Genomic DNA, 14,236 nt, shown 5'->3' with positions numbered 1-14,236 from the left:
ACGCTGATGGCATGTGTTGTGCGGTTCCGACATTAGATGATGAACGTATGTCTTGTTTAGAAATTAAGACAGATTCTTTGTTTCTGTTGTTGTTGCTTTCCGATGATTCTCAAGTAAATAACAACAAAATAAACACCCAACAAGTTTGGCCAGAATCGGTTTGAGAGTCTGTGAGCACAACCACACATACACTCGCTCGTTAAGCTACACACGCATTTGGGAGGGGAAACACACTAAACGTTATCTTTTAGTTTCAGTGGAATATTTCATTTAGATTAGATTTGGACGTTATCACAGACAGAGCATTTGCGGTTGCGCACTGAATTATCGAGTCAACATGGTGACGTCTAAGGGACTGAGATTGATCTCGGTTTTGAGTATTGTGGCCCTTTTAAATGTAGAAGGTAAGAAATTGGATTTACCACAGCAACAAGAGCTCATTCAATATTCGTTTTAGTATGTTTCGCCCAATTCTTACAACAACCTCAACCCATTCGTAATGTACCCAGGACGGGCTCCGTTTCGAAGGCTTCTAGTACAGCATTTCAACGTGAAGTGGACTATGGCCCAATAGAAGTTTCCCGTGGGGTGGCCAACTCGCGTACTGTAACCAAATCAAATGGTGGCTTCCGCAACGGTGGTGTAACATCGGTCTCAAAGAGTAATGCCGTTTCTCGGGAAGTGGAATTGGGAGGACTGAATATTGGAAGTACCGTAACACGCTCCCAAACTAAGACAAACGGTGCTGTATCCAAAGCTGTTTCCCGGGACGTGAACATTGGAGGTTTGAATCTTGGTTCCACCGTTTCCAATGGTAAACCCACCTTCGGCTTACAACGTACCGCTGATGGTGGTGTGGCTTTAGGTTTGGGCCGATTGACTTTGGATGTTTCGCGCAACAATCAACCTGACAACAATGCCTACACCCAAGCCCAGGCTCAAGCCCAGGGTCTCAATGCCCGCGCCAAGGCTAACAGCAACTCAAAGACCAACACCCAACAATATGGTCGTGCCGAAGTCACAAATACTTTCTCCCATTCAAATGCTGTGAGTCGCACCAAACAGGGACAAACATCAGCTTCCACTGGCGGAGCAGTTGGTGGTGTAGCCACAAATGGTTTGACCCAAGGCCAGGGATTACGCACTGTTCGAGCACCCGTCGCCAGTAGACCTGTTTATGCCACGCCCTTCCTGCCTGTTGCCCAAGCTTTCCGCCCAGTCAGACAAGTAAGACCCAAACGTAGGGCCCAATATATTCCCTTTTTCTTCCCTGACCAACAAAACAGATGGTCCGCCAATAGAAACCCCACTTTTGGTGGTCAACCCCAGAAACAGAATGCCAATGCCCAAGGATTGGCCAACAACATGAACAATTTCTTCGAGCAACAGGCTGGTGCCAACACCCATACAAATCAGCAGTTCAATGCCAACGGTTTTACCCAGGATAATGGTGCCTCGAGCATTGGTTCCAATGTGGCCAAAGATGGCTCCAGTGGTCAAGTCACTTCCTCTAATGTTGCCCAAATGAACTGGGTTACCCAAGGTGGCTCTCAAAGCTCCAACAATGCCCAAAGTCAAGCTCTGAATTTCGATAAAAACCAACAGCAGGCCTCCTCTGCCAATGCGGGTACAAATCAAGTTATTACCGCAACGGGCCAACGTAACGAAGCCCAGGGTGGTGCCCAGTCAACAAACAACAATCAATTCGGTTCATCCAGCAACATTGCCAATACCAACTCGGCTGTTTTCGAAGATGGCAATTCTAGGGGTTCTCAAGCCGATTCCAGCAGTCAATCCATATTCCAGGGTAACAATGGTCAAAATTCTGCCGCCAACACCCAATCGAATGTTATCTCCAAACAAGGCGCCGATGGATCTGTAACCAACTCGGCCACCAGCAATGCTTCGGCTGTGAGTCAAGGTGGCAAAGGTGCCAGTGCTGTGGCATCAGCCAGCTCAAGTTCCAGTGCAGGATTGGGTGGTGGTAATGCCGTGGCCCAAGGTTCGGCCGGTTCAAATGGCGCCAATGCCAATAGCGGTGCCAGTGGTAATTTGGGTGGATCTCAAGGCTTTGCCAATGGAGGTTTTGGCGGATTTGGAGGTGGCGGATTTGGAGGCTTCGGAGGTTTCGGAAACTTTGGAGGCTTCAGAGGTTAGAATTCTAATTTAAGATCGTAGGAAAAACACTACATCGCACTCTTTATGTCGAATTTTTTACATGTTTTGCACAATAAATTAAATTAATTGTTGTTGTTATTGTTGATTGTTTTTTATGTGTTCGGCACTTTTTATTGCGGATAAAGAAAAAATGATAAAGTATATAGGAAGTCAATAGATTTGTGTTTCCAAATCATCTACAAACAGGTGATTAACATGAACACAACAGCTGATGAATTAATTCAGCCGTATGTAAATGTGGCGATATATCTTGTGGAAGAGGCGTTTCACTACATTACTAAGTTAATAACAGATGGAACACAAATTTCTAAGAAACTGGTTTACAATGGTGAAAGTATGGTATGAATAGTAAGTTTTATTCACATTTATGTAAATTCACATTCAAAACCAGACATTTGCTATTCCTAAATATTCGGATAAGAGCTTAATCTGATGAATATACAGACAACAAAGTTCCCACAAATATTATCTTTAAAAAAGTGTTTCAACAGATATCGTTTGTGATCTGTATAGCCCCTACTCAAGACATTCAATACTCTGAAACTCTCAAACTCTCTAAATCAAATTTACATACTTTAAAAATTTTACCGTAAATGATCCGACTCTTTGGACCAAACCTGTTTCAGGAATTTTGAAGTCATTCCAGGGGTGTCCGTCGGTTGGTCTGGCTGGTTGGTGCGCACTATAACTCCCGAAGGAAGTATCCGATTTGGTCTAAACTTAGTACATTATTATAAAACTTAGATCGAGTTAGGGAAAAGGGCAATATCGGCCACTTCATCGAGATAATAATTTACCTAATAGAACAAGAAAGAATCATCAAATTTTGTTTATACTTTGCAAAAACTTATATTATATTTAGGACTAGGTCAGCTGCGAAAATGGATAATATCGGTCCATTCCATTAAGTATATCTTCCACAAGGTTTCACAATTTTGAATAGTTATAACTCCTATAGAGTTATTTATAATAGTCCGATTGTCTTAAAATTCCTCACATCTAAATATATATATCAACACACGAACAAATGAAGAACATATACAACGGACCACTCCATCTGGTACTCTCTATGGAATTTATCTGTCCACTCCCTCCTTCTTAACAAAATATTAAAAAAATCAAAATAAATGTTCGATCCGCTTCACTGATAAATGAAGCGGAACACTTCGACATTTTCCAAAAATTATCACATATCGCATATACAGGGTGAGAAAAAAAACTGCAGCAAAGTCAAACGCCATAACTTTTCAATTTTTTTAAATTTTATTGAATGAAAGTAAACAAGTTAAAAAGCAATAAGTTCGGCCGGGCCAAACTTTGAATACCCTCCACCATATGGAAAAAAATTTGGAAATTTTCAAAAAAATCTGTTAAAATTTTAAAAATACCGAGTATAAACCATACATTGGGGTCTATACCACGTGGACCTGTATACACAACTTACTGTCACTGTAGTTCCCATTACGAACTCTAAATACGTAATTTGAAACAATTCTGGTGAATAATGACGCTATAATCATCAAAATACCGAATATTGGGAGGTACCGTTGTATGGGGGCTATACGAAGACGTCGACCTGCACAGACAATTTTCGGTCTTAGGCTGTAGTATCCATTTTGAACTCCAAACACCAAAATTTGAAACAATTCCGTTAAGAAATGTCCCTAAAATTATCAAAACACCGAATACAGGGAGGTACCCTTATATGGGGCTTATATGAAAACGTGGACCTACATGGACCATTTCCGCTCTTAACCTGCCTACTCGAAAAATAAACATGTGTGAAAAATTCTAGCCATCTATCTTAATTCGTTCGAAAGATAGCGTGATTGCCACAGACAGACAGACAGACAGACAGACAGCCAGACGGACATCGGTAAATCGACTTACGTTGATCAAGAATATATACTTTTTTGGGTCTGACATGAGTATTTCGAGGAGTTACAAACAGATGACAAAGTTAATATACCCTCCATAGTATGGTGGAGTGTATAAAAATGTCGGAAATAGCATCAAATTTAAAATAAGTTCAGATTTGTTCGAATTGGTCACCTTTGGCACGAATTGTGGGCTTCAAACGGCCACTGAAACCGTCACACGCTGCCCAAATATTGCCCTGCGGTATTTTGCCCCATTTCCGGCAGAGCGCTTGCTTGAGGTAATCGACATTTTGTTATTTTTTAGTGCCAACCTTGCTTTCCAAAATACTCCAGACACAATAGTCCAACGGATTGGTATCCGGAGATTTTGGTAGCCATAGTGCGCTGGAAATGAAGCGAGGAAACTAATTTGTAACCATTCTTGGATGGCGCGTACTGAGTCCTGTTGGAATGTCTAAGGTCTGTGGCCAAAATGTTTGCTTCAAACCACCCTCTAGAATATTTTCGCGATAATATTCGGCATTTATTCTAATACCACGGTCGATTAATAGGAGAGCGGCCGTCGGCTGTTATGGTGGCCCACACCATAACCATGGCCGGCGCTTGAGATCTGGTGTCCAACCGAAGGTTTGGGTTTTTCAGCTGACCTCTTGTGCAAGTAAACACTATCATTTGGTTTGATTACAAACTGCTACACAACGAATGTTTTATCATCAAAGAAAACCAAATTCGGCAGTTCACCACTTTCGGCCAAGCGAAGCAACTCTTTAACTCTTTTGAGTCTATTTTCTTTCTGTTGCAGTAGGAGTTCTTGCACTTTTTGGAATTTCAATGGCATTACCCCAAGCTCATTTTTAAATATTTGCCGTATGGAATATTGTGACATATTCAGCTCACGAGCCATTTTTCGGCCACTTCGGGTTTCGATCAAGTCTCTTATATACTTTTCGAACCATTTCTGCTGATGTTGCTGTATCCTTCCGTCCACTTCCTTGAAGTCGGGCTACGCTACCAGTATCATGGTAACGAGCGATGGTACGAGACACAAAAGATTTATTCACATTTAAATGCTGGAGTGCTCTAACGATAGCCATTTGTAGTTTTCCAGCCAAATATAAAGAAATCACACTATCACGCTTGAATTTCATTACGAAGAACTTTTTTACGCTTGTAAACAATATAATGAGCTGTCACTGGAATAATTTGAACATATATCGGGCGAGGGGCTTAGAAATGACAGCAGTCTAAAGTTAGTTTCAGTTTTCTCATCCCCTGTATGAAGCACAAATACCAAATTGCACAATAATCTATTAGAAAATGGGGCTTTAATGCTATATATCCGATGGAACCGTTATATCTGCGCTATAGGAAAGTTTTGTACCGTTTTATGGAGGCTACAATAACACGTGGACCTATACGGCTAATATTGTCCGAACGGAGATAGAATCCTTTACAAACTTTTAATATCAACAAAATTCTTAGTGGTTAGTTTCCTGCGAAATTACACCAGTAACGAATAGCAAATTCTCAATAAGTCAGAGTGCAAAATGCGAATCTCATAATCTCTCATTCGAATCTCATGTAATTGAAAGATCTTCCAGTTTAATTTTAGTTTTTATTTTACTTTTTTTTTTTTTTTTTGTGAAAAACTCTAAAATTATATTTGTGCAGCATCTTTTATAGATAAGTCGTCAAATATTTTTCGCTTGTGGAACTAATGAAATCAAATAGAAGACGGATGCTACTACAATATAAAATTGTTATGGCACCCTCACATCTCGCTCTTAAAAACTTAAAATCAACATGTTATCATGATCACAAATAACTTACATCAAACTTTTCGCTGGGCAATCACATACATCTCTTTTTGGGCACTCAAAATCTTCACACGATAAAGCATACTTTCAGGCTCCATTCAAAATGTTTTCATTCTATTTGTAAATTTTTTACAGCAAAAAGTAAAAGTCTTGGCCCACATTCAAACTCATTAACCCACCAACGAAGAAACAACAAAACTATTTCGAAATCTCATACATCACACCACTTTCGGCCGGCGGCAGTAAATAGTTTACCACAAAATTACAGTATAAACGCGGCACACAAATTACAACATCCGGTCGTAGATGGAAATTCCTCTGTTGAGCTGTTCGATGTAATTGATGAAAATGAGAAAAGCGGACGTACGTTCAGTTTTATTGGCGACATAATTGATAGCCTTACACCGCGCTGTGTGCGGCCGTGTACCATGGATGCCTATCGACGCAATATTTGTTGTGAAACGGTGGTCATAATACCACCGCCGCCACCGAATGTGTGCTGCCAGCCACAGCTTCCGATGTATCCGCCTATTAGACCATTTCCGACCAGCCTGCCACCCACCCAACTGACAACACAGACCCCGCTTGTCATAGTGCCGCCGCCCACTCGACCTGTTGTAGTGCTGCCACCACCGTCACTGGCATATCCGCCGATACAAAGTCCATGTTGTGCCACATGCACGACCTATGGCTACTATGGACCTCCGCCATGCGTTCGTTTCACATTGCCCCGAAATGGACCAAGTCGTATATTGTTATATGTTCCACCAATTGGTTGAATGTTCACCACGCTTCACCCATTTCGATGTTCGTAAAGTTAACTTATGTAGAATATCTGTTCGACAATAAATTTAATTTCATACAAAGGCTCCTTTGTAATTTTATTAATTTACTTCAACAGCTTTTAAGAAATCATCTCAGCTCCAACATATGGCCCTTGGAGACTTTGGCGGCAGGAAGGTGCGTACAAATTCCACCCACTCTGAAACCAAATCCATGGTAAAGACCGAAGTAACCGTCATTCAGAATAGCAGCACAACAATTGACAATACAAATTCAACAGTTGAAGTTTTCACAAAAATTGATGAGGGCCAACGGAATGGACGCACATTCGATTTAATTACAAGTTTTATGGACAGCCTCGTACCCCGTTGCGTTTATCCCTGCACCAAGGAGGCATATGACAGGAATCGGTGTTGTGAAACAGTGGTATTGCCACCTCAACAGCCGCCGAATGTATGCTGCCAATCACAGCCTCCATTAACACCAATGCCTCAACCACCGCTGCCGCCTCCAGTAGTTCCGCCGCATCCACAATTGCCATATCCTCCGCAATTTCCCCAGCAACCACAACCTGTACCACCACCGTTTCGCCCACCATATCGTCCATATCCATATCCTCCTCAAGTGCCACCAGCGCCACAACCAACCCTACCGCCATTTCGTCCCCCTGCCTCGTATCCACAACAAATGCCACCGCCACCGCCGCCACCACAACGCCCACCAATTCTAGTGGCTCCAGCACCAACACCAAATTATCCTTTCTTACAGTGTTGTACATCATGCCCGCCATCAACGTATGGTTACTACGGGCCTCCTCCATGTCAACGCAACATTACACCAGGTACAACTTATGGCCGGGCAAGGGTTTATTTACCGCCAATGGGATAGTGAATTTGGTTGTTGTCTTTTTGTTTTTGTATTTAAATTAATAAAATCGAAAAATTTTTAAATTGTTTTATTTTGGAAGTGAGCTGTTGAGCGAAAAAGAATAATAGACTGCATAAGGTTAGGAAGATGTTATTTCAGCAACAAATGTTCAAAAATACAAAAGGCAAATACTTTATTTTATTTACTCAGATTTGTTCACTTAGTTTTTTTTTACGGCATGGAAGATAACACTGTGCGACAACATTAAGTAAGTTATGAATCAACCAAAGCAAAAACCAGTAAAGAATATCAAAAGTAGGCCGATCCGACTATATGATAAACATTTAGTACAGCTTCCGTAGCAAAAAAGTGTAGATTTGGAACTTATGCGAAGTAGATCATACCAACCACGTATCACGGCTTTTGGACAGTTTCAGAGGGAACTGATATATGTGGGAGGTTTACCCAATTCGGAGTAAATTTTCAGCAAATTTTACGGAGGTATTTTTACCTTTCATACCAAATAACATTGCTATGCAGTGGCTGATATCACTTCGAGAAGGTGTTCCTGTGTATGTGAGGTCTCATCTATAGCTATATCTGAACCGATTTTGACCAAATTTGAAGTACTTCTTTCTAGGCTGAATTTGGTCGTATGAGCCAAAATACATTTTAATTGAACGAATATTAAACATTCTGCGAACAAAAAAGACATTTAAATCGTACGAATGCTACCTGCATTTTGTTCAAAAAAAAAAAAAACATGGACATATATACAGGCGAATGGACATCCATAGATGGACTCAAGAAGTAATTCTATATCAATATAAGACACCTGTATCGGAAGTAGGGGGTATTTCCCCTTACTAACATATTTTTTGATTGATTTGGTTTTCGAATCAAAATTCCTTGGAATTTTACATATAAGATGTCTTCGGCAAGATTACTAACAACAATACGAGGATTATTTTTGTTGAAAACTTTAACCGTACCGCGAGTCACCAAAGGGGTCTTTTTGAATACATAGTTTGGTGCATCAAAATAATCATTTTAGACCCATCAAAGTGTATTCTTGATACAAAGCCAATTTTGTCACATATACGTGTCCATCTGTTGCTATCATGCTAGAGCCGAACGGCATGTGACAGAAATCTAAGATTTGGCTTAGATTCCAATTTTATTTACAGGCGGGTCCATTTCGAAGATGAGCTATATCGGCCCACGTCTTCGTCTTAATTGTGCATTTTGGCACATCCGACCGAATTCAGTCTGGAAGCAAGTACATTAAATTTGTAGAAAATCGTTTCGAAAATAGTTATAGCTCCCACATATATGTTTTATCCGATTTGGGGTTTTAAGTCCCTCATATTCGTAATGATATGATATTTGGTGCCACATATCCGATATAGTCCACAAATACAAATTTTTCAAAATGGGTTCAGATTTGGATAAAGCTCCCATATATATAAATATATATATATATATATATATATATATATATATATATATATATATATATATATATATATATATATATATATATATATATATATATATATATATATATATATATATATATATATATATATATATATATATATATATATATATATATATATATATATATATATATATATATATATATATATATATTCGTTTTCGGCTTAATTGTGCACCACATAGCCAATATCAGTCCAAATGACACATAAGTGACATCCACTCCACAAGAATGATATTTTGTACCAGATATCTTACACCGGGTGAAATGAAAAAGCTCCAAGCGTGAATTCAAGCGTGATAGTGTGATTTCTTCATATTTGGCAGGAAAACAGCAAGAGGCTATCGTTAGCAGCATTTAAATGTGAATTAATCTTGTGTGCCTCGTACCATCGCTTGTTACCATGATAGTGGCAGCTCAGCCCGACGTCAAGGAAGTGGAAGGAAGAAAACAGCGACATCAGCAGAAATAGTTCAAAAAGTAAAGAAGCGACTTGATCGAAACCCGCGTCGCAGTGGCCGAAAAATGCCTCGTGAGCTGAACATATCGCAATATTCCATTCCGAAAATATTGAAAAATGAGTTCGGAGTATAGCCATTGAAATTCCAAAAAGTGCAAGAACTGACACCGCAACAGAAAGAAAATATACTTTAAACACCTACAGAGTTGCTTCGCTTGGCCGAAAGTGATGAACTGCCGAATTTGGTTTTATCCGATGAAAAAACATTCGTTCGTGATCGAGTTTACTTGCCAAAGAGGTCAGCTGAAAATGGTTGGCCACCACGACCCAAGCACTGGCCGTAGTGATGGTGTGAGCCGCCATAACAGCCGATAGTCGCTCGTATTAATCAATCGTGGCTTCAGAATAAATGCCAATATTATCGCGAAAATATTCTGGAGGGTGTATTAAAGCCTTTTTTATTTGGCCGCAGACCTTGTACATTCCATCGCTTAGCACTTGCCACCCAAGAAGGGTTACAAAATGATGTTCCACACTTCATTTTCAGCACACAATATCCACCAAAATCTCCGGATACCAATTCGTTGGACTATTGTTTCTGGAGTTTTTGGAAAGCAACGTTGGCAGTTAAAAATACCAAAGTGTCGATCACCTCACGCAAGCGCTTCGCCGGGAATGGACCAAAATACCGCAGAGCAACATTCGGGCAGCGTGTGACGTTTTTATTGGCCGTTTGAAGGCCACAATTCGTGCCAAAGGTGACCAATTCGAACAAATCTTAACATATTCTAAAATTTGATGTTATTTCCGACATTTTTTGCTTCCATTCAATAGAATTAAAAAAAAAACAGGTAAAAAAACATTAAGTCCGGGCGGGCCAAACTTTTAATACCCTCCACCTTAGGGTAAAGGAAACATTAGAAGAAATGTGGTAAAAAACATCAAAATGCCGAATGTCGGGAGGTACCGTTATATGGGGGCTATACCAAATCGTGGACCCATACATGCAATGTTTTACCACACGCGCAGGGACTCGTTATGACCTACAAATACCCATTTTCAGACAAATCCGTGAAAAAGTCATCAAAATGCCAAATATCAGGAGATACCGCTATATGGGAACTATACCCAAACGTAGACCGATTTATCTCCTAGAAACAATAATAATTGCTCTGCTAAATTTTGGCGCTCTACGTCAAATAATGTGGGCTGTATCGTGATTTCAACATAAACACAGGCGAACAGACAGACGGACATCGTTAAATCGACTTAGAATTTTATGCTGATTATGAATATATATACTTTATGGGGTCTAAGACGAATATTTTAGGGTGTTACAAGCGAAATGACAAATTTAATATACCCTCCTTTCCAAGGTGGAGGGTATAATTAAAAATTATGATGTTTGACTTTGTTGCAGTTTTTTATCTCATCCTATATATATTTTTGATCAGCGTAAAGATCCTGCGATGTCCGTGTGTCCACCCGTCTGTTGTATTCACGCTATCTTTCAAACCAATTGAGATAGAAGGCTGAAATTGCACACATGTGTATTTTGTCAGTAGATAGGTTAGGTAAATGTGATGAAAATAGGCCATGTAAATGAGTCATGTCAGCTCACGTTTCCATATGACCGTACCTCTCAATAAGTTTTTAGCGACTTTATAGACCGGAATTGTTTCGAATTTCATGTTGTTTTTATATGGGCATGCCTCTAATACTCTCCTCTTATTCCTAGTCTCATTTTAGTTGTTTCCTACTGGTTTTCATTTGAATCGATGTCATTTTTAAAAAAGCTAAAATTATTTGCCCCAAGGCTTTATCAATCCATTAATCTAATCATTGATATTTACAAGATTGAGGTAAAGATATCAGCATATGTATTCTGTGACATCACAATAGCCTGGAGATCCATTTGGATAATGTAAATTTCTGCTAAAAATGTTATAATGTTCTGAGAACTACATATTGCATTTTTTTATTATCGTTCCGGAACTGTTAACCCCCTTCCTTCAATAAAACGTCATAAATTAACATGTCTTATTGTTTTTGTTTTTATTTCACTTGATTCATTACATTCTAACGCGCAACCGTCCGGTTAATTCTAATGTTTCCTATAACGACGAGCTCCAATCTTGTGTTTCACAACATGGGTATTGTCAGAGGTGGAGTACAAATAGATGGGAACTTCTTCGACGGCAGTTTCAGTCTTTACACCAGATCTGTGGCTTTCTCCAGCGAAACGTCTGGTCGAGGGGCCGGCTGTCTTCTTGGGTGCAGCTTCATCGCCGGAGAAGTTCAGGGGTTGGCTTTCATCATCTTCCTTAACGTTCAAGGGTTCCTCATCAGCATTGACGGGTTCGGCGACGGCAACAGAGCTCTCACCATCTTCGTTTTCTTCGGCTTCGTTGAGCAAGTTTTCAATGGCTTCCAAGTTGGTCATGCCATGAGCTTGCAATTGTTGGTGGAATTCAGTGGGAATGGCGATGGCTTGAACATCCTTGTGGCCAGAAATGCCATTAGGAGTGGGAATGAATTGAACATCGGAGGGAATTTCAGAGGTGGGATAGACTGGAACCAATTCAGCTTCGTTTTCGTTGCTCGACTTGAGCAAGATCAATGAAATGGGAACGATTTTCTTGAATTTCAACAAAACCAATTTCTTGATGGCCACAGCGCCGGCAATGAGACGACCTTGTTTGGCGGGCTGTTTAATGGAACGAGCTGTTGGAGGCGGAAATAAAGAAATAAATTTCAATAATATAACCATATATCAATTAGCCGGGGCGTGTGCTTTGCCAATTATGTTTCCTTACCATCAACGACGTAGGCAGCTGCCAACAGAACAATGACTAGACCCCAGACGAATTTCATGGTTACTGATGTGGTTTTGAGTTTTTCTTAGAAGGGAATGGAAATGTGTTCGGTTTTAAATAAAATTCTCGATTGACATGCCGACTATGGAGACTTGATGTTTTTATTTATACTCCGATCAGTGGCGTCCTCCCGCCATATCTCCAGAAGCCAAAAAAGAAAACAATGACCCAGATTGCAAAATGCATATTTTCACCAATTTTTTCTTTGGCGATTTTTAATCCGACACTATAGCACATAACCAATTCATTTACAGTAAGCTCTGGCTAACAGATGCTTGGCTATAAAGGGAGATAAGCAATTCTTCGACATAAATTTGACAAGCACAACATAATTATGTTGACAAAACTTCTATTGGGGAAAGGGTTTCTTAACAAAAAAGTTAAAGTAGGGGGCTTAAATAACAAAAATACAATTTCATCCCTTCCATTTAGCCAGCGCTGACTGTAACCGCCAACATTTTTATAACTCAAAAATATATGAAAAATGTAACACAAATAATATGCAAATCTCTATCGACAAAATACAAACAGCATAACATTATTAATGAACGATCTCCATCTTTGTCATTTTTTGGCCATTAAACGATAGATTGGAGAAATTGATTCTTTCGCTAGAAAGCAGTGCCGTTCCAACGACAATGCTATCAATTTCGTATAAATGTCGATCAATAACACAATCCCAAGCGCCTTAATTTGCACAAAAACAAGTTTAAAGTTCAGAAGGTTGTTTGATTGATGCTCCCCAGCAAATGAGGGGAATTTTTTGGATGAGTTGGAGTTTTATAAATGTTACATCGTCGAAAGGTTTTTAATTAATTTTCCATTCCCTAGCAACCCCATCGTTTTAAATACAACCATATTGCATATTTATAGACGCTGCCCCGCTCTATGGCTGACCAATTTCATTTCACCGCAGGCGTTGTAGAAAACCATTTTTGTTTCTGATTAGCAAGTGCCGTCTACTTCGCTTGGGGAAATTCCACTTTAATATAAAAGAGGATACTAGCTCAAAAACTACTCAATTGACCAAAAAGCTAAAACCCTTAGAGGCTGAAGTCGTTACTTAGAACTTGGAATACATATTTTGACACTTCCAGTTAACTCTCCTCTACCCGTACCAAATTTAATTACACCAAGTACGTTAAGTGCACTTTTGGCATATAACATAGCATTCCGGAAGTTCTCCAGTATCTTAATCATTTGCATTCCAAATAGCCCTCGTACCTTACCCCACCCCACGAAAAATTCTCTCAATTCAAAAATTAAAACTTGAACAGATAATGCAACTGCGATACACAAAATTAGGTTCCAATTTCAAAAAATCCAGCATAATCTCAGTCCTAAAGTTTAACACGGATCCATATTCTAAATATTAGATAAGTTCACTCATTACTCAACATCTTATATGTCCAGAAATAAACTTGTTTATGTCGAATTTTCAAAAACTGATAGCATTACTGTTTGCCAGCATTAAAATAAATTTCAGATTTTTATCTTTACAAGTCCACTAGATTCCTGCACACCAACAGTCGGTCATGTTGCCAAAATACCATGACACATTAAAATCTTGTTTGTGGACAATATGGAGGATATACTAGGTTTGTTTAACATCGTAAAACGCTAGATTTTCTTAAATTTATTTTTTTCAAAAATTACAAGAAAAATTCACCAGACTATGAAAGTGAAGTTGAAAAAAGAAGATACGTATCGGAGTTATGAAAGTTTGCATTGCAAAGTAACCCAAATAGAGGAGACAATTTCCTTCCTTTTCATATTTTTCCTTGTTTTTGGATTAGGATTCCTTACATTCTAGGTACATTATTCATCTACAATATTACTGATAAGAATACGAAAATTTCTTTGGACAAAAATTTTAG

The 14,236-nt window shown here is 39.3% G+C and overlaps 4 protein-coding genes across 4 annotated transcripts; 3 read left to right on the top strand and 1 right to left on the bottom strand.

Annotated features, from left to right (window-relative positions):
- Positions 1-249: 249 nt before the first annotated feature.
- LOC101893652 (uncharacterized transmembrane protein DDB_G0289901) lies at positions 250-2,256 on the top strand. Its single transcript, XM_011295240.3, has 2 exons — positions 250-404; positions 458-2,256. The coding sequence occupies exons 1-2, from the start codon at positions 338-340 to the stop codon at positions 2,155-2,157; spliced, it is 1,767 nt and encodes a 588-aa protein (XP_011293542.2). The 5' UTR covers positions 250-337; the 3' UTR covers positions 2,158-2,256.
- A 3,524-nt stretch (positions 2,257-5,780) lies between these two features.
- Positions 5,781-7,546, top strand: LOC131802131 (nematocyst expressed protein 4-like). Its single transcript, XM_059121549.1, has one exon. It carries the CDS (start codon positions 6,806-6,808, stop codon positions 7,544-7,546), a length of 741 nt encoding a protein of 246 aa, XP_058977532.1. The 5' UTR covers positions 5,781-6,805.
- On the top strand, positions 6,304-6,654 carry LOC105261985 (uncharacterized). Its single transcript, XM_011295241.1, has one exon. It carries the CDS (start codon positions 6,304-6,306, stop codon positions 6,652-6,654), a length of 351 nt encoding a protein of 116 aa, XP_011293543.1.
- Positions 7,547-11,537: 3,991 nt separating the features above from the next.
- LOC101893818 (uncharacterized) lies at positions 11,538-12,435 on the bottom strand. The gene is made up of 2 exons (XM_005185914.4): positions 12,300-12,435; positions 11,538-12,207 (listed from the first exon to the last, which is right to left on the bottom strand). Exons 1-2 carry the CDS (start codon positions 12,355-12,357, stop codon positions 11,588-11,590), a joined length of 678 nt encoding a protein of 225 aa, XP_005185971.1. The 5' UTR covers positions 12,358-12,435; the 3' UTR covers positions 11,538-11,587.
- Positions 12,436-14,236: the final 1,801 nt, after the last annotated feature.

Source organism: Musca domestica, unplaced genomic scaffold (genome assembly GCF_030504385.1).
Source record: "Musca domestica strain aabys unplaced genomic scaffold, Musca_domestica.polishedcontigs.V.1.1 2, whole genome shotgun sequence".
NCBI lineage: Eukaryota > Metazoa > Arthropoda > Insecta > Diptera > Muscidae > Musca > Musca domestica.
Note: the sequence above shows the minus strand (reverse complement) of the source record. Positions and strands in the feature narration are given on the sequence as shown.

Excerpts from the sequence above, each read along its gene's own strand:
- LOC131802131 (XM_059121549.1), top strand. The coding sequence starts at position 6,806 with ATGGCCCTTGGAGACTTTGGCGGCAGGAAGGTGCGTACAAATTCCACC.
- LOC101893652 (XM_011295240.3), top strand. The coding sequence starts at position 338 with ATGGTGACGTCTAAGGGACTGAGATTGATCTCGGTTTTGAGTATTGTG. Across the intron at positions 405-457 it reads GGCCCTTTTAAATGTAGAAG|TATGTTTCGCCCAATTCTTA; the intron begins GTAAGAAATTGG and ends TATTCGTTTTAG.
- LOC101893818 (XM_005185914.4), bottom strand. The coding sequence starts at position 12,357 with ATGAAATTCGTCTGGGGTCTAGTCATTGTTCTGTTGGCAGCTGCCTAC. Across the intron at positions 12,208-12,299 it reads AGCTGCCTACGTCGTTGATG|CTCGTTCCATTAAACAGCCC; the intron begins GTAAGGAAACAT and ends CGCCTCCAACAG.
- LOC105261985 (XM_011295241.1), top strand. The coding sequence starts at position 6,304 with ATGGATGCCTATCGACGCAATATTTGTTGTGAAACGGTGGTCATAATA.